The following is a 24,523-nucleotide window of genomic DNA, read 5'->3' as shown; positions in this document are numbered from 1 at the left end:
ATATGTTCAATCTTTTGAATTAGGACAAGATATATATTATTATATCTGTTTAATCTTAAAAAGCTGCGACTTTTTATTATGTGTTCAAAGATCAATTCCGCAAGATAACACCAAATTGGAATTCCAAAGAAATTGATTCATCTAGTGAAAAAAAAGGTAAAGGTGTTCAAAGTAGTCCAATAATTACACCTCAACTCCAAAGCAGTACCTCTTCTCTAGGATGAACTAGTAAATTTTGGCTCCTTTACAAGATTTTCCCAAATAAAGGAATCTCAACAAGATACAAGTTTTCAGCACTTATCTCATAAATTCTAAGAAGATTATTATGAAAACAAATTTCCTTCAAATACTCTAAACCTTCAATGAGATCTTTTGGGCAGCAAGAGCTTCAGCCTCAAGGGTTGGCTCCCACAGTATAGTAGTTTCGGCAAGTAATCCGGTCACAACATAGGGGTCCATGTTTGAAGCTGGGCGGCGGTCTTCCAAATAACCTGCATCCACCAACCCCAATCCCCATAAACAAAAAAGGAGAAATAAACAGCATCAGAAGGACCTAGTGTCATTTTTCATTAAGCTACTTTTTTCATTATTTGCACAGAAAACTAAAGGAATATGCTATTAATGTTACTCCTATAATAAAGCAGAACTTACCTTTGCCTTGCTTCTCAGTGTCACGCCCCACACGGATTGAGCAACCACGGTTAGCAACTCCCTGCATATTTGGAAAATCATGCACGATGAGGACAATTGGCAACAGACTACTTATGTCTAATTGAAGGAAAGATTAGCAGCAGGTATACCCATGAAAATTGGTCAATGCTTGCGGTTTCATGCTTTCCGGTCAACCTTCTCTCGTTTCCTTCTCCATAAGCACTTATATGTTCCTTGTGGCGAAGGGATAGATTCAGAATTGCTTTCTTTATTACTTCAAAGCCTCCCTCTTCTCTCATACTCAGTGTACTGCAACAACAAACCATCAATACCTAGTAAGTGAATCCTTCAGAGGAGTTTTACTATGACAAGAACATTGATTTTCAGAAGACAAAATTGCTTAACTAGAAAAACAGAAAAACAGGAACTTGAGGAAAGAAAGATCGTGAAAGAAAATGATGAGTCGTTAAAGTCACATGCAACTATTCGTAGCTGTAGCAAGTACCACATGTTGAGCAAGCGACTTCTGTCTTAAAAGATTCATATCCCAAATTTTATCTTCAAGATTCCCAGTTTCTCTCTTGAAAAAGGAGTTACCTGTAGTTAGTGTGGCATCCTGCACCATTCCAGTCACCCTGTGAATACCATGACGAGAAAAGAAAGTGGAGTTTCATAATTGTACTTGTACTTAAATCGAATTACAAAAAAGGTCATAAAAAATTTTAGATCACCTCAATTGGTTTTGGATCGAGTGTGAGAACAACTCCTGCTTGTTCAGTAATTCTCTGTTAGATCGTGGAACAAAAAAGAAGAATGAGTAATCTGATTTCTTAGTTCGGCAACCACTTCAAATATAGGACAGAAACCACTGTAACAGTCAAAGGAACTAATTTAGGTAATAACTCGCAAATTTCATGCCACTAAAGAAATATTTCCTTAATCCCCACAGCCCGGACCTAGAACCGAGTTAATGTGGTGCATGCTGGACATAGAAGATACTACTATTTGAGGTATTCAAGTATCCGTTAGTTGAATTAGGAGTATATGCTTGCCTGATGTCCTTTCCTGCAAAGGACATTTATGCAGGTATGGAAAGTAAATTACCTCAAGGAGGTATCTAGCACACCAGATATGATCTCCAGCTTCAATTCCCACACTAGGACCTACTTGAAATTCCCACTGAAACAAACAATCAAGTTGATCCTCAAATTAGAGTACGATAATGACAGTGATTTTATTGTATTAGAAAGAGATGTGATGGAAACGGTACCTGTCCTGGCATAACCTCTCCGTTAGTACCACTAATGTTAATTCCAGCATACAGGCAAGCCTTGTAGTGAGCATCCGAGATATCTCGGCCAAATGACTTATCCGCTCCAGCACCACAGTAGTAAGGACCCTGAAGTTTCCGCAAAGATAAATATTTATCAGACAGTTAAACTATACAGATTTCACAGCATCATAGGGTTGCACTTGGGCTGGATGATTTTTGAGCTGTGTACCAGTCTTTTGTGCAGAACAATTACCTGAGGTCCGGGGTAGGCTCCAACAGGCCAACCTAAGGGCCACTTAACATTTGGCTGGAGTAAGGTGTACTCTTGTTCTATTCCGAACCTAGTCAATACCAGGTGCAATACAGCATTAGCAATATGATGATGAAATTCAAAAACTGGGAAACAACATGACACCAAATAACAACATATGCTCTTTTGATCCCATTTTCAGGGACAGAAAAAAGGATATTGCATTAACATCAAGAAATGATTGTTTCATTGTTTTATTATACAACTGCTAAAATAATTTTCTTTTTCTGGAACAGTTAAATGAGTACAAGAAGCAAGTTTTAAATATTGCTTAGCATTTATTCGTGAGGAAACACAATCTCTTGCTTAATTCATTTTCCTGGAAGTTTGTCAATGAGGTTTTACATAACATATGAACTATAAGCATATTAATTTTGTTGGACAGCTCAAAGGGAATAGTTGGTGTTCTCTTGGTCCAAGAGAAGCCCACAAAATAGCCACACAGTACAAAAAACTAGTAAAGTGAGGCAGACGAATTTAAAGTTACCATGGAACTTCAGATACAACTTTTGGGTCGCTAAAAATCTGAGCAGCTTTATGGCGTTTGTTTGTAGGAATTGGCTCTCCAGCTGGTGTGTAGGCATCACAGATAACCTGTTTCAATTTACAGAGACAGCGGGGCCAAACTTCAAAACAATGAGATCAAAGAAGTAAAACATCATGAAACAATATTGCTTACTAAACAACTCACCAAGATGTTGTTACCACCACGGAAAGGATCTTTGAATATTGCCTGAGGACTAAGGTTAAATGGTGGAGGTTAGCTTCAGAAAGGGGACAAAATGGAAGGAAGAAAATTTTTAAAAACAAAAATAAGGTATAAAAGAAAGAAAGGAAAATTCTTCTAAACAGGAAAGAAAGAAAAATCAGTTGCTGATCTTACTAGAGAATGACTTCACTGTCTTCTCCAGGCGCTTGTCCAGTACTTGATCCATCGTAGTTCCACTTTGGGAGCTCAGAAGCATGCTGGACTGGCTTTGAAATAGTCTGAAAATTCAAAAGCAATCAATTCAGAGAAAATTCATGTAATAATTCAAATTCATTTTCCTAAACTTTGTTGGTTAATTAGAGAAGCAGCATTATGTACCCTTGATTTACTGCGCATGTCAATTCCAGACCCTCCAATCCTGTTTTAAAGGAAGCGTAATAAGGTCAGTCTGTCCATAGAGAGCTAGATGTAGCAATGATAGTAGTGAAAGTGAAGACTTGACGGACACAATTTATATAAATCTTCCAAGTGCATTGTTGAGCAGTAAACAGTATGCGATGCGTATAGCAAAGAATAGCATACCAAATATACTCAGCAATGATCTTATCAGTGTACGGAGTTACATCCAAGTTTAGGAGCTGTTCCATTCTGTTGACAGTGGCATTGTCAGACTGGAGAGCAAAAACTCTAAATTTGGCAGAGCTTTTGACAGCAAGTTTTTTGTTTTGCTTAAGTACCACAGAGCTCCACATCTTTGACGTCAAGGGACTAGCATCTGTTGAGCTCTTTGTCATTCTCATCTGCCATTGTGCAGATGGAGCCAGGATCTGAGCCATGTTCACCTCCTAACCAACCTAAACGTTCAAATAACAAGACAAGGAAATTTATCACCAAATAAAGAGTAAAAAAACCCCGTCAGATTAAGTGGCTCATCAGAAGAACTAATTATCATGATTTTACTACTTTCAAGTCATCTTATTTTCATGGAATCAATGGATAAACTGTTAAATTTCAATCAAGTAATGGGTAACGAACCAAAATCTCTTCTACAATAAAGAAATAGTAAGTAACAAAAGTTGATCATATTGCAATCTAAATCAGTCAGGATGCAGTATGCAGTTTAGTTTCGATAAAGAAAAACTCGCATTTCTTTATTTTTTCCTGTTTAGAGTGATACATTCAAGGAATAAAATGCCATTTTTTTCCATAAATCAAATACTCTTGTCCCCTTCCCCGATACAACAACATATCCATTTTAATCCCACAAGTGGGGTCTGGGGAGGGTAAAGCGTACCCAGACCTTACCTCTTATGAGATAGAGAGGTTGTTTCCGATATATTCTCCATTGTAGTACAACAACAACAACAACAACATACCCAGTGTAATCCCACAAGTGGGGTGTGGAGAAGATACAGTATACGCATACCTTGTAGCAGTTTATGCATATAATGCAAAGGTCAAAACACCAGAAAGAACAAAAAAGATAGTAACTTTAGTTTCAGTTTAGGTCTTAAAGATGAAATCTTGAAATAACAGTGAATAAAAACCCCACTAATCCACACATTGTATTATCAGCAATCAATCTCAAGAAACTAAAAACCACACTAAACCATACTAACAAACAATGTTATTTTGCATGAAATCACACATTTCAGTCATCAATTGTTAAGAAAAAATGTGTGAGAATCAGTTACATACCTAAGTGGACAGTGCAGATAAAATGTTGTTGAAAGACAGAAGAAGGAAGATGGTGAGTAGTAAAGGATTTATTTAGTGCAAGTCTAATTTTAAAGGTAAGAAAATTGAGTGGACATGGAAAGTTCATTGGCTTTTCCATAGCAGATAGGGGTGTGGCTTGAGTGGAGGAAAATAGTTTTTGCTAATGTATAAGGTCACCTCCTACGAGATTGAATGACTTCAATATTTCTCCTACTCTATCACTTAAGATAAGGCCTTTCCAACTCTTTTTCTTTTTTCGTTGTTTGCTCGATATTTATTGAAGTTTGATTAATTTGAATTTAAATATGTCAATCATAAAGGTTGGTGTGGTGATTCACCACCTCACCCTTTAAGCAAGAGATCGAGGCTCACCTCTGATGAATGGAGAAAACTCTCTGATCAGTTCTCTACCACTTAATGCGTTGACAGTGAAATGAAGGATTAATCTTGTGATGGTCGGTTGTGGAAATATCTTGAAAAAAAAAAATTTAAGTAGCCATTTGGCCTTGAAAATTACTTTTTTCGGAGTTGGAGTTGGAGTTGAAGATGAAATTGGAGTTGTGTTTAACCATGTCTTTTTTTAAATTTTTGTTAGACTTTTGAATATTTTTTTTAAATATGATTTTATGCCCTCAATTTTTAAAAATTATCAAAATCACCCAACTACTAATTTACCTATTAACATACAACCAAATGATGTTGAGAAAATAATTTATATGTCTTCAATTGATAAAATAATTAACAACAAACTAATTATTATGATTGTTATTCTTCTAAAATTTGAATAAAAATATCACAAGCACGAGGTAAATAAGTTTATCTAACCATAATCGATTGAATAGAGAAAAAATATATTTTGATATGTCTAAAAAGGTCAAAATAATATGTTGAGTCCTAAATTACATGAGAAGAGGAAAATATATTTTAAAAATTAAGAATTTCTTAAATAGATGGTATCTTGATCTAGATAAAAAATTATAATATTTAGCATTGGTAAAATATATAAATCATTTAAAAACATTATTTAGAAAATAAATTTTATACTAAGTAATAAGGGATAATCGTGTATGACACGTTCTCATAAACTAGTATATAGAAATATATAAAAAAAAGTTTAAAACATGATTATTTTTTTCTAACAAAAGTTTAAAACATGATTTCTTTTTTAATCTTTCAACATTTTCCTCCTCTCTTACTTCTTGACATAATTGCTATTTTTTAAAAATAAAAATTTTAAAACATATTTCTTTTTCATCTTCTAACTTTTAAATAACAAAGATAAAATATAATATTTTCAAGTCTAAACATAAAACACAGAAATAATTTATAGAAACAGCGCAGCATATTATAAATATGTACTATAAAGAATATTACTTGAATAGAGAAAATATATATTTTGTTAAATTTTTAATAGAGAAAAAATATATTTTGATAAATATGATTGGTAGATATAAATATATCTTATATATTCTTAAATTTATTGATGAAAATTCTTAATTATTTTTGCTTGAATTAATTATTTTATTGAATTTGATCTTTTTTTAAAAAATACAAATTTAGTTAATAAGAGGGATTTGTGTAAAAATTTAAAGATTGAGATTATATGTAATAATAATAAAAGTTGGAATTGGAAATGGAAAAAAAATAATAAAAAGTTATTTTCCCTTTTCGAAATTTAATTCCAAAATTATTTTCTAAATTTTTATGACCAAACACCATATTTCAACTCCAAAAATTTTTTCTGAAAAAAAAAAAAATATCCGTGACCAAACGGGCCTAAATATGTGGAATTGAAAAAAAATGGGATTATCAGAAACTTTTTCATAGTGAAGACTCAAAATCGAGATCTGGTAGCAACTCATCCATTGCACATATTTCTTAATGATTTTTTTTCTATGTAACATGTTTCTTCAGAGTTCAAATAAGGACAAGATTTTGAATAAATTAATCTTTTCTTAATAGATTAATCAGTCAATGGAGTAATTGTTTAATACTCTGGCTTTTGTCATTATTTGCCTTTGTTTAACTCTGGTCAGACATTGATAGGATGATTTAGTTCAAAAGTTTTCGGAAAAGGTAAAAAGTCGTTTTCCCTGATCGGTTTTATAATTAATTAATGAGAAAATCTATTTTGATTATCAAAAGTTTTTAAATTAAAAAAATTAGATAAAAAGTCAGTACTTATTTGTTAGACATGATATACCACAACTTATTTATCTCGGGGCATCTCTAATCACCTTTTATATTATTAGTTTAATAGCACATGCCTCACACGTGTAATATATAATTATTTAAAATTAAATAATTTTGTTTATTGCATAAATTTGTACTGAAGTGTAATAAGTTCAAATCACTTTTCAAAGATCCTTCACACTTTAATATAATAATATAAACATAAATATATATTTTAGTGTAAACAGATATATATTTTACCACTAAAAGCTTCAAGTGTTGATGTGTACCTCTTTCCCTTGCTGTCAGAGGTTAAGAGAGTCGCATCAATTTGAATTATATTTTTGGTATGATTATTTTTTTTTTCCTATATTTAAAATCTTTACTTGTTTTTAAAATCAAATCTTTACAAAATTATTAATTACATTCTTATTGCGTACTTGGAAATTTTAAGGTTTTGATAATTCTTAAGTTTTTCTTATTCTAACGCTTTTATATTTATTTGTGAATTGTTCAAATCTTCTTAAAATCAAATTTAGTTGATTTAGAATTCTTATACTAATGAAAAAATATTGATGTCATTAATTCCGATGACTTCTAATAAGGAAAGGTTTTACTATAAATATATTTAATTAAATTTTTAATTTTAACTATTATAAAAAAAATAGCGAAAAGACAATTTTGTTTAAAGGAAAGACTCTTAATGAAGGACAAAAAGTTCAAACAACATTTCTAAAATCTTTCACACTTTTAATATATTATAATATAATAATTATAATATATATAGAGAGATTTTATATATATATATATATATATATATATATATATATATATATATATATATATATATATATATATATATATTATTCTCTCTATATATATTATTCTCTATACTCTATATTTGAAGAAAAAAATTGAAATGATTATCTCCAACCATCCTTCGGATTACTGTTTATGCTTCATATTTGAAGGGATGAATAATATTTTTCCAAATTTGGAGATGTATTATTCATCCCCTCTATTTTTTTTAATTATATTATATAATTATTATATTATATTCCCTCTATTTCATTTTATGTGTCGCCGTTTGACCGAATACGGAGTTTAAGAAATAAGGGAAGACTTGATAATATATATCAAATTGTTCTTTATCAAAAAATGTGTTGCTATCTTTTTTTTTAATTAAGTGGGCCCAATAAAGATAAAAATGTAATTTTATTTTTAAATATTTACCAAATAAGGATACATGACATTCTTTTTGGGACAGACTAAAAAGGAAATAATGACATATAAAATGGAACGGAGGGAGCAATTTATATAGAGTCGCCAGCTAATTTTTAAGGAAAAGTAGAAAACCTATTTATTTACTTAATAAGTACTGTAATTTTTTTTTAATCAAACACATTATAAATTATATAAGATCATTAGTTAAGTCCTTAATATTCGTAATTATTTTCTAATGTAATATCTTTATTATATTAATTTTAAAATTTATTAAATTAATTTTTGCATATAATATTTTTTATTTAAGATAAAAGTTAGTTCTATTATAGTTTTAGTTGTATAATAAAATAATCATTACAAAAATGAAAAGTGTACGTGAAAAACGAGTTATTAAATTAGTACATAAATATGATTTTTTATAGGGTGATTATACATTACAAAAATGAAAGAATTTATTTTATGAAATAAGAAAATATAAATAAAACAATACTAATATAATATTAAAGAGAGGAGCAATTTTTTTTAGCGTATGAAATAGAGTTGTGCTTGGAATTAGTGTTTCCAATCCTCTATATTTGAAGATAAAAATATAGAGTGTGGTTGGAGATGGTCTTATGTATAAGAATATATAGGTCGAGAATTGAAGTAAAAGGTTAACAGATAGCTGATCATTATTTAGTATTTTTATAAGTATTATTATCTCTTATCTTATTTTTCAATTTTTATTAGTAATTGTAATTTCTTTTGGTTCGATTATCCTATTATTTCTTGTTTTCTATTGACCTTTTCTCTATTATTTGTATCTTGATTTCTTTCTTGTTGCATTTTCTTTTCATACCTGATTTTAAATATTTTACTTGAATCGAACATCTAAAGGAAATAGTCTCTCCACCCTCACACATACACATTACCCTCTTTGCTTGTGAAATTACATTTAATATGTATATTATTATTGTTTTGTTGTTGTATTTCGTGTTCACACCAAGTTATATCATTTATCTTGATTAAGTTATTACTTAAGTTAAAAAATATTTATTAATTAGTTACAATTTAATGATAGCAACGTATGTGAACACATATTCCTTGTTTTCCTAGTTTGGTATAAGTAAATGTCAAGTACAGGCAGCAGAAGAGAGCATTTCATATGATTCATTAGTAAAAATCACCACAATTGGATTACAAATCTAGTTCCTTTTCTCTTATAACTTCAAATCTTGGGGGGAAAATCTCAAAATTTTGTTTTATTTTCTTTTTTGGAGGTGGTTTGCGTATCAAATGTGTTTTAGACCCATTTTTGACTCTTAAAAAGATTTAGAATTTGGGAAACACACACAACCCGCCCCACCCCCACCCCCAACAAACCAATATACATGGTTACAATTGGCAATAAAATGAACAAAAAGGTTAAATTCTTGAAAGGTATTACAGTTATGTGATTATTTATTTACTAGAATAGTGTAACAAAAAGGTTAAATTCTTGAAAGGTGTTACAGTTATGTGTTTATTTATTTATTAAAATAGTGTAGATGCGTTTAACGTGTATCAAATGCTAATTAAGAATAAATGTATACAAAAAATGTTTCAATATATTAATTGTGCGTGTGTTATTTTATTAAGTACAAATTTCTTTTAAAACACAATGTAAAATATTCAATATAAAAAATGTAGTTGATTAAAGAGAAATTAAGTCATTATAATTATAAACTTAAATGTAAAAGCGCAATGTATTTACGACATTTCAATTCATGTAAGCATCAATTAAGAATAAGCGTGTATAAAAAATATGTCCATAGTGTGTATGTTATGTTATTAAGTAAATTTTTTTTTTTTGAAAAAAGAACATATAATTTTAAAGATAATAAAGTGCAATTGAATGAAGAGAACATGCATTGCATGTGTATCAAGCGTTAATTAAGAATAAACATATATAAAAAATGATATTTGTTGTGGATATGCTATTTTATTAAGAAAAAAGACTTTTAAAAATGAATGTATAGTTTGAAGATAATAAAGTGCAGTTATTAAAGAGGAATTAAGTCATTATACTTATTTTTTAAAATATAAAAGGACCATGGCTTTACGACATTTTAATTTATGCTATTTAATTTTTTTCTATAAGTTTAAGTGATTTAAATTAATTTCTAAATACTACTTATTATTATTATACTTATTTCCTAGATTTTTTAAACAACAATTACTACTATCAATTATAATTTTTTTGATTTTTCAATTTGATTAATAAATATATGTTAAATTTTACATAGATCACAAATATATATTTGTAAATTACAAATACATAAATTACAAAAAATTAAACATTTGTATGATTGAAAAGAAAAATTGGAAAAAGGACTTAATTTATTTAAAATAACTCAACAAAAAATCTCTCAAAGTGAAAGTTTAAAAATACATAAATTACAAAAAATTAGACATTTGTATTGTTGAAAAGAAAAAATTGGAAAAGGACTTAATTTATTTTAAACAACTCAACAAAAAAAATATTTGAAAGTGAAAGTCTACTTCACTTTGAAAAGTAGGATAAGTACACTTTGAAGAGTTCAACACGATGATATTCTGCTGATGAGGAGATGTTTACAGTTACTGTTGGCCGAAAAATTATAGCGTTCACCATTGATTTACTGGTGGTATTCTTCATCTTCTTCGTTGTACTTGTAATTGTGTTCAATGAAGTTGCAGACATGGTCGACTTCTAGGATACTTATGGCGTTTAACACCATAGCTATGCAATTGAAGCTCAGGTGGCCTAGTTCATTGTTTTCGATCAAGTAGGCAGCTTCAAAATATACCCTATTTTGCTGAAATGGGAGATTTCGTTGCATGCACTTTTACGATTTCAAATTTAGTATCTTTTTAGAAATCTACTAATTTGTGAATTGATATAAAATTTTAGCTATTGAATTGAAGCTCAAGTGCCCTTGGTGCTTGTTTCTAATGAAGTAGGTAGCTTTGAAATGTTCTCTATTTTGTTCGAATTTGGGATAATCGTTGCATGCACTTTTAGAATTTTAAATTTAGTATGTTTTTATAAATTCAATAATTGTGAAATGATGTGAGATTTATTTTAAAAAAAGAGCAAATACATAGATTTGTTTGAAACCACGTATGGTTCTTGATATCAATCTTAGGATAAAAAAGTCTGGTGTTTGCTGGGGAATCAACTTATAATGTATTTCAATGTACTGGAAGTAGTCTGCTATTTTGTTATGTACTTTTGACTTTCTTATATTAATCTTTAAGCATACTTATTTTTTTATTTTTTTATAGGTAATCAAGAAGGAGTCCCTTTTAACTGCACAAGTGAGCAACTTAATCTTTCTCAAATTTTGACATTTTGTAATAGGATAATATAATGTCAATTACTCCATATTGAAAGCATTAATGTTAATTAATTTTGCAGAAAGAAAAGTTGCAGAAAGTGATGGACTTACTATCTTTGAAGGAATATCATGCACAGAGTTTGCTTATTCATCATCGATGGGATGTTGACAATGTCCTTGCGGTGCTTGTTGAGAAAGGGGAGAGAAAAGTTATATACTGAAGTTGGTGTTACAGTGGAAATTAGAAAAGACGAACATTTTTCTTCCTTGATGACCTCTCATGATTCTGAAATGACATGTCAAATTTGTTTCGATGACTACCTTCCTGCTGAGAAGATTACTGCAATGGACTAAACCATAGGTTTTGCAATAACTGTGAGCATCTCTTGTATCCCTTTATACACTTATCCCTCTTATTTCGTATCCCCTAGTAATATAGTTAATAATATATCCATTGAAGAGGGGTTGAAAGGTTATTGATTTGCTTCCGTACATGTTTGACTCCCTTTTTTTTGAGAAAAGTTTATTTTGAATTCATATATTGACATCAATATATAAGCTGATTCCCCAGCAAACCCCTGGGGAATCCCTTTTTTCTGACAAATTAAGTCGTGGATAAATTAGTGTAGCCGATTTGGAATCAGCTTAGTTGGTTGTGATCGGACATATCCCAATGTTTTTATATTAGTTTTCTCAATTTCATTGTTTAAGCTCAAAGTCGGTTGCAACTGTGTATTTTTTGCTCTGTGTATTGATCCCTTCAAGGTGTGGATTTACAACTATATCACTGGTACTGGAAGTAGTCTGCAATTTATGTACTTTTGACTTTCTTATGTTAATCTTTAAGCATACTTTTTTTTTATAGGTAATCAAGAAGGGAGTCCCTTTCAACTGCACAAGTGAGCAACTTAATCTTTCTCAAATTTTGAAAATTTGTAATAGGGATAATATAATATCAATTACTCCATAGTGAAAGCATTAATGTTAATTAACTTTTTAGAAAGAAGAGTTGCATAGAGCGATGGACTTACTATCTCTGAACAATTTTGAAACCACAACTCTGTAGAGGCATTCTTCTTTTAAATATCTCTCTCAAAATGTTGCATAAAATGAAACAGCCTTGGTTTGCTAGACCACTAATTAAAGTATTTTAGAATTTATTGAGGTGAACTTCTTTATTCATTATGTTATATCTCGAAGAGTCAGACCTTTTGCTATCTGCAACTGGACTCATTAGCAAAAGACATCATCAAAGCTGTGAAGAAGAGGTTGCAGCACAAGAACCCAAAAGTTCAGCTACTTCTTTTAACAATACTGTAACGCCTGGAGAGTACACCCTGGGCGTCACACGGTGCTTACGACATCAAAGGACTACAAGCTAACCCATGACTGGTACCTGGTGTGAGCACTGAATATAATACTGGAATATATATGCGGAAAAATATTGAAATAATAATCGAGTATCACTAATAATAACATCAGAAAACTGAATAACTGACTATGCTAGTCTGAGAGTCTCTAACTGTCTGAATATGGAGTTGATAGGACAAATCCCCAACTAACTCTGACTGAATAACTACTGAACAGTTGGAATACTGAAATAGATAAACTCTATCCTCGAAATATGAGGACTCACCACTATAACTGCTGCTGATAGCTTGAATTGCTAAGTACGGTCAGGAACCTGAGCGTCCGAATCTATGATATGAGACATCATAGTGCAAAAGAGAGTATGCGATCAGTACGTGAAATATACTGGTATGCTAAGTGAGGTAAGGATGATATACATGGGTTCATATATATGAGATGATAACTGACTAAATGAACATCATGAAGTAACTAAATGAGAGTACATGTAAAGCTGTAACTACTGAATATACTGAACATGCAATACTGCACATATAGGTATACATCATGTATCTGAGATTATACTAAACTGAGTGCAAAATTTTGATGGCTGAGTAACTGATAACTGACAACCATAGTTCTATAGAACTGACTGAGTTCTTTACTGAATACTGAGACTGAAACTGTAACTATGGTAGTGTTCATCTAACCGACATATCTCGATATAAATTGATTTGGGATGCAACTTGTGACCCCAGTTGGAAGGGTGTTAGCATCTTGTCATGAGATACTAACAATGCCGTGTCAACCCTAATCTGGTATGAAAACTCATGAAATATATATATATATATATATGATTGCGTCAACCTTAGTCTGACAGGAGGATGACTTACCCTATGCTGGCTACGTAGTTCTGTAACTTAGGGATTGCTACTAAGGGTCAAACCCTAATTGGCAGGAATGCCCCATCCCTAGGTTCACCAGTGCTGAATCCTACTCCCAACTGAAAGACGCTGATTACTAGATTGTACTAAGCTTGACTGAACTGACCCTGATCGTGTTGACTGACTGAACTAGACTGATTTCACTGAAATCTGTTAACTGACTGAGTACTACTATTCTTGAACTTTACTGGGACTATTCTATAACTACTATAACTAAGTAAACAACTAGATTTTGGGTAATAAATACTCAGGACTCGATAGCATAATTTCTAAACTCATATCACAACTTTAACAACACAACAATATGTTACCATGCATAATTTACTCATATGGACATTTTATCAAACACTTGGGGAGCATGATTGCTTTACATGAGAACTAACCACATAGGGCATCATAACTACAGTATGCAACTTGCAAATTCAAGGGTTTTGACATGAGAGATTCATAATTTAACGCATATGCTAACTTAATTTCATGGAACTGATAAAAGATCTTAACTTGAAACCCATACAACAACACAAATATGATCATAATTCAATTCATAACATGGGAATAATAATTCAAGTTTCGAAAAGGGTTCTTGAACTCCAAGGGTGGAAGGAGACCCAAGGATGAACACCTAACATACTTGAGTGACAGAATTCATGAAGATTGTTGGAAATTTCTTGGAATTTGATCTTGAGCTTGATGAATTAGGGTTTATTTCTTTAGAGGATTTTATGAATGAGTGAATGTATTTTGCATATTAAGGGGCTAAATTTCGTGTTATGGGGGTTTAATGTGAGAGAAAAATGACTTAATTGCCCCCACAACCCATAACTAAATATGAAAACTGCGCCAAGTGATGCGATAACCAACACGCCCCGTCAATGGTGTCGATGCTATAGCCAATGCGATTACTAATGCATTGCGGTCTAATCATGTTGACTCACTATTTTGGACATCCAAACATATCTCTAACGTTGTCTGAAAAATTTGAAACTTACCCAAGATGATCTATTGACATCCCTGATCATGAATCAACCAAAATCGACATTCTAAGGTCATAAGGATCGAAAATAAGATCATCCAATTACAAAGGCTAAAAATGATTCTAAGTCTTAATACTTCGTTGAATTTTTCTAAGTCTGAAACCCCTTATTACAAGCTATATGGGACTGAATTGAACTAGAACTTTTATGGGGTCTTACAAGTACGTTTGTTGGAATCTCTCCTTTATTTATATAATTTATAGTCAGTTAAATTTCATTAGCCATTAGGTCCATCACATAGTGTGTCAGAGGCTCATTTGAGGTATACTTAAGCCTTGAAGCTCAGTGTAAACGCTTCACCTCACTTAGGTTGCGCCTCAGTGTAGACAAGGCATATGGCTTTTGCTTCATTGCCTACAAGTTATATCTTGAACAGAGAGATACTAACAATAAATATGAAATCCAAATATACATATTGATCATTAAGAAAATCATTATGAATGAAGTTGTTAGTTTTTTCTTGTATTACATATGTATATATTTTTAGTTTTTCTTCGTTGCAGCTTTTGAAATGAAGCCCACATTTATATTGCACTTATAGTCACACTTTATGATTGTAATAACACTGAGGGTCATATTATTGACTAAAATATAATCAAGCAGAATAGTATTTCTTTTTACCTGCTATATCTTTTAAGGTTGTCAAACTGTGCTAAATTTTGATGGTTTTAATGATTCTTCTTCTCGCCCTTCCGCCTACAACTTCTAGAGATAATAGTGAAGAACTATGGTAATAATGTGCATGTTATGATTGAAAAGAATAAGCAATATCACAAGCAAAAGAAAAATAAGATGAACACATAGATTTACATGGATATCTTTGACGGGAAAAATCATGAGCAGAGGAAGAGAAATTTTACTATAATGGATAGAGAATATAATGACGTATTTAAAATGTCTAAAATGACCCACTAAATGTGCTTATATAACACGTACGTACAAATAAATCTTAAGCCCCAAAACATAGAGGTCCATATGGCCTGATCCCGGAGCTACCACCACAGACCCCATGAAAAATCACAAACATGGGTCGCACCGCTAACTTTTTTAGGCTGGATCAACAAAATTTGGGTCACAAACTCTAAAAATCCCCACCTTGACATGAATTATATTTCAGAACTCAAATTCGTTTTGAGAAAACTTTCCACCTCTTCCACAAAATCCCCTAAGGCCACATTTTAACTGCTGACACCAACCAAGTCCAAGAAATGCTCAAACTTGGCACTTGGTAGTGTCTTGGTCATCATATCAGTAGGGTTATCATGGGTGCTAATCTTACTTACCATAATATCACCACGAGCAATAATTTCTCGCATAAAATAACACCAAATATTGACGTGCTTTGTCCTCTCGTGAAACATCTGATCTTTTGTAAGGAAGATAGCACTCTGACTATCGCAAAAGATCATAGTAATCTATAATTCATTGCTAAGTTCACCAAATAGACCCTTTAACCAAATAGGTTCCTTGCAAGCCTCTGTAATAGCCATGTACTCTGCCTCAGTAGTTGACAAAGCAACTGTAGTCTTTAAAGTAGCTTTCCAAACAATAGCACAACCACCAATGGTGACAACATAGCCTGTAAGGGACCTCTTTTTATCAAGGTTTCTGCAAAATTAGAATAAACATACCTGATCACTCCATCTATCTTTCTCCCAAACTGCAAACAAATATCAGCAGATCCATGCAAGTATCTGAAAATTCACTGAACTATTTTCCAATGTTCTTTACCAGAATATGCCATGTATCTGCTAACTGCACTGACTGCATATAATAAATCTGGTTGGGAATATACCATCACATACATAAGAGACTCGAAAGCACTAGAGTATGGAACTCGAGACATATAGTCACGCTCATCATCTGTCTTTGGAGATAACGGGGCCGAGAGTTTGAAATAAGCTGCCAATGGAGTACTGACAAGTTTGCATTTTGTATATTGAACCTATGAAGCACTTTCTCAATGTACCTTTTCTAACTCAAGTATAACTTACACTTCTCTCTATCCCTCAGAATTTCTATGCCAAAGATCTTCTTTGCTGCTTCTAGATTTTTCATCTCTAACTCCTTACCGAGCTGGGCTTTGACTTTTATTATCTCTCTTATATCCTTTGCAGCTATCAATATATCATCAACATACAAGAGAAGATACACGAACGAACTATCACTTACCTCCTTGAAATGGACACAACTATCATAGCTACTCCTTCTAAACATATGAGAAGTCATAAAAGAGTCAAACCTCTTATACCACTGTCTGGGCGATTATTTTAAGCCATAAAAAGACTTTTTCAGCAAACATACATAGTTCTCCTTTTCTGAGACTACAAAACCCTTTGGTTATTGCATATAGATATCCTCCTTAAGTTCTCCATATAAGAATGCAGTTTTGACATCCAACTGCTCAAGCTCAAGATTGTGCATGGCCACAATACCAAGCAAGGCTCGTATCGAGATATGCTTTACAACTGGAGAAAATACATCTTTGAAGTCAACACCTGGAACCTGAATATAACCTTTAACAACTAGTCTTCCTTTGTACCTAGCATCTTCAACTCCTGATGTTACTTCTTTCTTTTTAAATACCCACTTGCAATAGACAACTTTCTTATCTTTAGTTAATCTCACCAGATCTTATGTGACATTCTTATGAAGTGATTCCATCTCCTCTTACATAGCAATCATCCATCGGCCAGAATCATCACAACTAACTACCTTTGAGTAAGAAGAAGGTTCTTTACCAAAATCAATACCTTCTTCTACATTCAATGTATCAGAAATCAATTCAGCTTTACCATACTTCAGAGGAGGTCTAATATATCTCCTAGGCCTTTCTTTAGCAATAAAATATTATGGCGCCATTAGTAGTAAAGAATAAATAGTATCACTCTGTATCTCCGGGATAGACTGAGAGTAGGCACTGGTGTGGAATCTGGTCCAATCTACAACTCAATGTGGGTGCTTGACTTTTGCTGATTTATGTCGCTGGGCTTATCTGGGGCGAAGCTCGAAGCATGGCAGTTTTATTGAACATAACATCCCTGCTAATAATAACCTTTCTATTTTCTGGACACCAAAGCTTATATCCTTTAACTCCAGACTTATAACCCATAAATAAACACTTGACAGATCTAGGTTCCAACTTTCCATTACCAACATGAGCATAAGCAGGACATCCAAATTTCTTCAAATCAGAGTAACTGGCAGAAATACCAGACCATATCTCTTGTGGAGTTTTTTTGTCAATCATAACTAAAGAAGAGCGGTTAATAAGAATACAAGATAGGGAAGATATTTCAGACTAAAAAGACTCAAGTAAACCAACATTAGAGAGCATACAACACAGCTTCTCTATTATAGTCCTATTCATTCATTCGCCACACCATTCTGCTGTGGAGTATCACGAACTGCTAATTGCCTCACAATTCCTTATGACTTGTACAGTTGATTAAATTCATTAGAACAAAACTCTAAACCATTATCAGTCCGAAGATGTTTTACCTGCTTTCCTGTTGCTTTTCAATCATAGTCTTTCACTCTTTGAAAATAGGCAATACATCATTCTTTTTTTTCAGGAAGAACACCCAAACTTTTTTTTTGGAATAGTCATCAATAATAGTCAATATGTAATTAGCACCTCCTCTAGAAGGTACTCTAGAAGGACCCCAGAGATCAGAATGAATGTAATTAAGTGTACCTTTAGTTGAGTGGATATCTTTAGTGAATCTGACTCTCTTCTGCTTCCTGAAAATGCAGTGCTCACAGAACACTAATTTGGTAATACTCTAGCCATCAAGAAGTACTCTCCTACTTAGTTCATCCATCCCATTTTCACTCATATATTCCAAATGCATATGCCAAAGTTTAGCAAAATCACTATCTGATAGAAAGAAAGTAGAAATAACTGTATTATTATAACCGTAGAGCCTCGTAAGATGTATAAATTAACAGTATTTCTCTGTCCCTTTATCACAACAAGAGTACCTTTATAAACCTTCAGGACTCCACCTTCACCAGTGTACTTATATCCATTCGAATCAAGGGTACTTAAAGAAATAAGATTTCTCTTCAGGTTTGGGACATACCGCACCTCACCAAGTGTCCTCATAACCCCATCAAATATCTTGATCCTGATTGTTCCAATACTATCTATCTTATAAGGTGTGTTGTTTCCCATCAACACAACACCTTTAGTGACCGTTTCATATGTTGTAAACTAGTCCCGATTGTGACACATATGAAACGTGCAAGCTGAATCAAGAGTTCAATCCTCACAGGGTTTAGAGTTACCATCAAAAACTGCCAAAAGTTCTCCATCACTACCGCCATCTCTAACAAAACTGGCTTCACTAAACTTCTCTAGTTTTTTTCTTTTTGGTTTTCAGTTTCCCTTTTATTTCTATTTTGTAACTTATAACACTTAGATTTGATATGGCCCTTCTTCTTACAGTAATTATAGGTTTTATTTCTATTTCTAAATTTCAACATATTCCTATCATCACCTCTAGAGTTCCTCTCATAAGTCCTTCCTTAAATAATGAGACTATTTTCTTGAGTCGCCGACCTATTCATAAGATGCTTCATCTTCTTCTTAGAGAACAACACATCATGGAATTCATCTACGGTTAGGGTATGAAGACTATATAAAATTGTATCCCTAAAGGTCGAATATGATGCAGGCAGTAAACATAACAAAATTAACCCTAGATCTTTCTTATCGTACTTAACCTCCAGAGCCTCTAAATCAGAGACAATTTCCTTAAATAATGTTAGGTGATCCTCCAAAGACACACTCTCAGACATACGATGGGAATAAAGTAATTATTTGAGATTCAACTTACTATTTAGGCTCTTCATCATACATAGCGATTCCGGTTTCAACCACAACGCAACAGTAGTGGTCTTTTTCAAAACATTCTGTAGAATCTGATTGGATAAATGAAGGTGGATCTGAGATAGAGCCTTTCGATCCTTACACTATTTATCCTCCTCTGTCCACGATGAGGGCATCTTATCAAACCCTAATAGGGTATCATCCAATAATGGAATATCATAATTCATGATTGCCAGCTCTAAGAAAATAATCGCTCTGATACCAATTTGCTATGATCGGATAAAATAACCAATACCACAAGCAAAAGTAAAACAAGATGAACATACAGATTTATGTGGAAACCCTTGATGGGAAAAACCACGGGCAGAGGCAGAAAAATTTTAGTATGATGGATAGAGAATATAATGATGGGAATGACGTATTTAAAACGTCTAAAACAACCCATTAAATGTACTTATATAACACAGGCATATAAATAAATCCTAAACCCCAAAACATATAGGTCCATATGGCCCGATCTCGGAGCTACCACCACAGACCCTATGAAAAATCACAAACATGGGTCGCATCGCTAACTTTTTTGGGTTGGATCAACAAAATTTGGGTCACAAACTCTAACAGTGAACTTTCAAATTGCTGAAAGAAGCATATTGCAAGACATGGTCAAAATTGTAAAGAAGAAGGCAAGTTTCTATCAAATACTCTAATTCTTTCTAATTAGATGCACGTATCATCTCAAGCTGAATTTGTAATATGATAATACATGACATACTTTCTTGTTATACTTTAATGATTGCACATTAATGGAAGTGGAATCTTTACCCATGTATACTTGCTTAAGCTAGAAATGTGAACTTTATGCTACGTTGGGACAATTATGGAAGATTATTAGCTTTTTGGCCATTCTGATTTGGTGTTACTCAATCTCAGTTTTGAATTTGGTGTTATGTATAAAACATATTACTTCTCCTGAGTCTATTGTTAGTATGGAGGCCAATTCTTAATGACATGATGATGAGCTTCCTCAAGCCTAAAAAATATCTATAACTTGCGTTCATTGCCACATTCTGTTGAAAGTTGCATAAAAGCGTTCCTCTTCAATTTGTGGGGTTCGATATAAAAAACAGAACCTACTTCTTTGTCTCTCTTTCTGGAGTCCCCTTCTACCAAAAAAATATTAGATGAAATCAAAAACAAATTCATAGAGGTCACTAACGACTGAAATGGTATGAAACATGCGTGGTTATAGCTATAATAGGTGGTAGTGACTATCTTTTTTGCAATAGCATCATTGTTCAAGAAACATTTAGATTTAGAAAGATCACAACTTCTAGGATGATCCTTCTATGTGATGAAAAATTCTTGAATATACATGGTAAGAAACCCATTGAACACATATTATTTGAACTTTTTTTTTTCTAATTTTTTTTATAAAACTCACATATCTATGTGTCCTTTTTAAAAAAAAGAAAGATTTTAGTTGTAGTATATAACAATTAGTTTGTATGTACTCTATTATCACATCTAGTTGTATAGTATATAATTTGTCTTTCATAACTCATATATTTTTAGCACCATATTCATATTTCACATTCCCTTCCCTAGCAACCAAAAGAACAATAATATACATAAGGATTGAACCATTTGAGCAGTGAATTTTATGAATTTGAGAAAGCTCTACAAGGAATTGACAATTAAAGAATAAATTTGCTGAATGATACATTATGCCCTCTAGACACCAATAATCTATTCTATACTGAAGTCATAAGAAAACAATCAAAATCAAGTGACTGTAGGCTTGTTTGAATTCAATTCTTAGTAACATTATGATTCAAAATTAGTTCTTTTTTGATTAAAGATCTTCTAAAGTGCAAGTGTATTCCTATCAATCACTATGTATCTTCTGAACCTGCAAAAATGAATATTTGATGTGAGTCAGTCATAGTATATTTGAAAGTCTATAAATAATTTCATATCATATATTTTCATGTGTTGTAACTGACATAATATCTCTTTATAGACGTTGTTTTTGGTGTATGTTCCCTTTTTTGCTTAGGCTGCTCTGTCATGACCAAAATCTTTGTTGTTGTCATTGATATTCCCCTTGAAAGTGCAACATATAACTGTCCATGTAAAAAAACATGTTGCAGCAAGTATAGTCCAACAGTTGGTATTGCTTGTCCTTGTGCTTTGTTTATCGTCATTGAAAAGGTCGTACCAAAAATTATTTTCTAATGAATTTGAATGGGTAACCTTTATTTTCGGGAGGTGATAGCTGGATTCATGGAATAAACACATGCTTGAAATCATTTTGGCCTATCATTATTTCTGCATGTATGACTTTATTGTCAAAACCTCTGCATATCATTCTTCTGCCATTGTACAAGCCATTGGAAGCATCTAAATTTCTTAATAACATGATAGGCACATTTTTTTCAATACCAGTCTGTATATAAGTGAAAGATACTTTAATAAGAAATTTCAGTTAAGAAAAATATTCAATGATGATTGAAGGTTTATAATCATAATAATGTTGCAGGTTGTTGTAGATGGTGGCATAATGAATAGCATTGATGAAGGTAACACTGTAACCAGCTCAAATAGTTTATTTTGCATCCACATGCCTGCATACTATGGCTCAAACAAAAAATGTGTTTTAATGGTAATGGTGTCTTACTCAAGCTGGAATTGGAGAAGGATGCATAACAACCGAGATATATTAAAGTATAACCAATGTCTTATGATCATTATATTTAGGGATTTATCATTTTAGATTGGCAAGGGATTGATCGTATTACTGACCCTCCTTATGCTAACTATTCTTATTCACTTCAATCTGGAATTATGGCAGGAATTAACATGGTTAGTCTTAGCCTTAGCCTAAAGTGATATCTTTTGTTGCTTCTATCCTTCAAGTTGGATCCTTTAGAAGTTTATGTTTTATTTTTCAGAATCTTAAACTGTTTCAAAATTCTTTTAGGGATAATATGAAGGTTATCACATTTTCTTAAGTTCCTAGAATGTTTATATTTTTCCTACATTCTAGATAATTTTGGACTTATATTGCTTCCTTCTTTAGGCATAACTTAAAAGAAACTTTTTATGCTGTAGAGCTTGCTCAAACTTAAAGAGCCTTTTATCTTACGACGCTGTAAGGAAGCTGATGTTTCTTTGGTAGAATATGTCTCGGATGTAGCAAAGGGGGTGTATAGAGAAGGCTCAAGTTCACGTACCTGATGTCATAATTGACCAGAGATCTACCTTCCATCGGCTCTATCACATCACAATGCTCATGATCCTTCATGGTCACTGCTTCATTTGTTCTTACTTCCAATAGTAAACTTTAAAATATAGCACTTAGTTATCAAATTGGTGCTCCATTTGGAGGACTATTCCGTTGGACTTGGATTCTTTGGTTTCTCTTGCTTACCATGTATCATTACTCTTAGGAGAAAATTAAGTAGTCTAGTATGTATAATCTAATTAGGCATCAACTGATCTTTCTCACTCTTTCTATGCTATAACTCTGGAGTAGTTTTAGCTTCTCGAGATAGAAGAATTGTATGTTAATATACACTTGGCGCTAAATTGGAAGTTGTGTTCCATAAGAAGCTACCATAGGTACTTCCTGCTCCTCATAGCTTTTTACTTTGACAAATTTCCTTTTGATGTTGTCAAATGTTCTAATTCTCGTTCATGGTTCCACCCGTGTTTACATACTTGTGGTCCACCTATTAACTTTAGATGTCAAGCAAATGAGCTACAAATTCAGACATATTCTTTGCTTTTATAAGCATCTTAGTGGATTGAATTTTTCCCAGTAAGATATATGCGTTACAGAGTACTTTCAACTAAATTATATGCATTGTCTACCTTAGGCTCTTATCAATATAGTTTAAAGTTTTAACAACTTGAGTCATCTTTTTTATGTTGTTCCTGGATAGAACTTAGGCAATGTAGTGATGGGGAAAATCTTGTCAGGATATGTTAGACTAGGGTGAATTGAGTATTAATAGGAAACCACTAGGGCTTAAATAACCACATCCACAGTACTAGAGAAGAATTATTAAATGAAAAAGAAAGATCAATTTCCAATTAGATGAGTTAACCTTTTCTAGTTTTCCTAATAAGTATGGGTGAGAGAAAGAGGAAATCTCCTACTTTTAGCTATAACTCTGTCATTAATTTGTTAATAGGGCTTATAAGCATTACCTACTTACTATTTCCTATCTATGTAAGCCATAGTGACAATGTTACCCAGACTCTGTGTTGGTAGGTTGGGAGGTAAAGTGTATCCAATATAATTAGTCAAGTGGATGCAACACTTTAGATTATGGTCCCTGAGAATTATAGAGAATTTACCTTAGCTTCTCTAGTGAAAGCCAATATCATTTCTATTTGCAGAATTGGTGATACTGTGAAGCGGATACTAAGAGTTAAATTTGTGATGTGTTCTATTACAAGTATGAAATAGGGAGTATAAAAAAGAGAAGAAGCAAGAATTGAGCTAAGCTGGCATTTGATTAGTTGAAACTATTAAAATGATATTTGTAGTTTAAATTATATTTTTACTGTAGCTGTTACTATAGCTGCATTCCAAAGTTAGTTAAGGCGGTTACAACTATCCAATTAAGAGTTTTAGCTATATAAACCATTGTACTAATTGTTACATGGATTGAATAATAATATTTCTCTATTCTCTCTCTAAAATTCTCTTCTCATCTTAGCTAAGTTCTCGGATTTTCCCTGATTAGCATATCATTTTTTCAAAGATAATTCCTAAAATTAACCTATAATTGGCATTCGATTAGCAATTTTACATCAACTGGTATCAGAGCTGTCCTAATTCTTGGCCATAAATGGTTAATCGAAGTAAGTCGAGTGAAGGTATAGAGGATAAAATCTCACAGATGCAAGAACAACTTCAGAATCTAATGGAGAAAATGGTCAGCATCATGGATAGGAATT

General features: G+C 32.4%; 1 protein-coding gene across 2 annotated transcripts; it reads right to left on the bottom strand.

Moving 5' to 3' along the window:
* Nucleotides 1–115: 115 nt before the first annotated feature.
* On the bottom strand, nucleotides 116–4,869 carry LOC107841845 (glutamine synthetase, chloroplastic). Of its 2 annotated transcripts, XM_016685695.2 has the most exons (14): nucleotides 4,642–4,869; nucleotides 3,526–3,797; nucleotides 3,322–3,361; nucleotides 3,118–3,221; nucleotides 2,926–2,974; nucleotides 2,722–2,828; nucleotides 2,178–2,265; nucleotides 1,922–2,050; nucleotides 1,756–1,830; nucleotides 1,383–1,436; nucleotides 1,249–1,286; nucleotides 801–960; nucleotides 652–712; nucleotides 116–491 (listed from the first exon to the last, which is right to left on the bottom strand). In XM_016685695.2, the coding sequence occupies exons 2-14, from the start codon at nucleotides 3,777–3,779 to the stop codon at nucleotides 352–354; spliced, it is 1,299 nt and encodes a 432-aa protein (XP_016541181.1). In that variant the 5' UTR covers nucleotides 3,780–3,797; nucleotides 4,642–4,869; the 3' UTR covers nucleotides 116–351. The 2 variants fall into 2 exon arrangements, with proteins under 2 accessions (XP_016541181.1, NP_001311524.1); NM_001324595.1 differs by lacking the exon at nucleotides 4,642–4,869 and having other exon boundaries at nucleotides 352–491; nucleotides 3,526–3,779.
* Nucleotides 4,870–24,523: the final 19,654 nt, after the last annotated feature.

This window comes from Capsicum annuum, chromosome 1 (genome assembly GCF_002878395.1).
Source record: "Capsicum annuum cultivar UCD-10X-F1 chromosome 1, UCD10Xv1.1, whole genome shotgun sequence".
Classification (NCBI taxonomy): Eukaryota; Viridiplantae; Streptophyta; class Magnoliopsida; order Solanales; family Solanaceae; genus Capsicum; species Capsicum annuum.
Note: the sequence above shows the minus strand (reverse complement) of the source record. Positions and strands in the feature narration are given on the sequence as shown.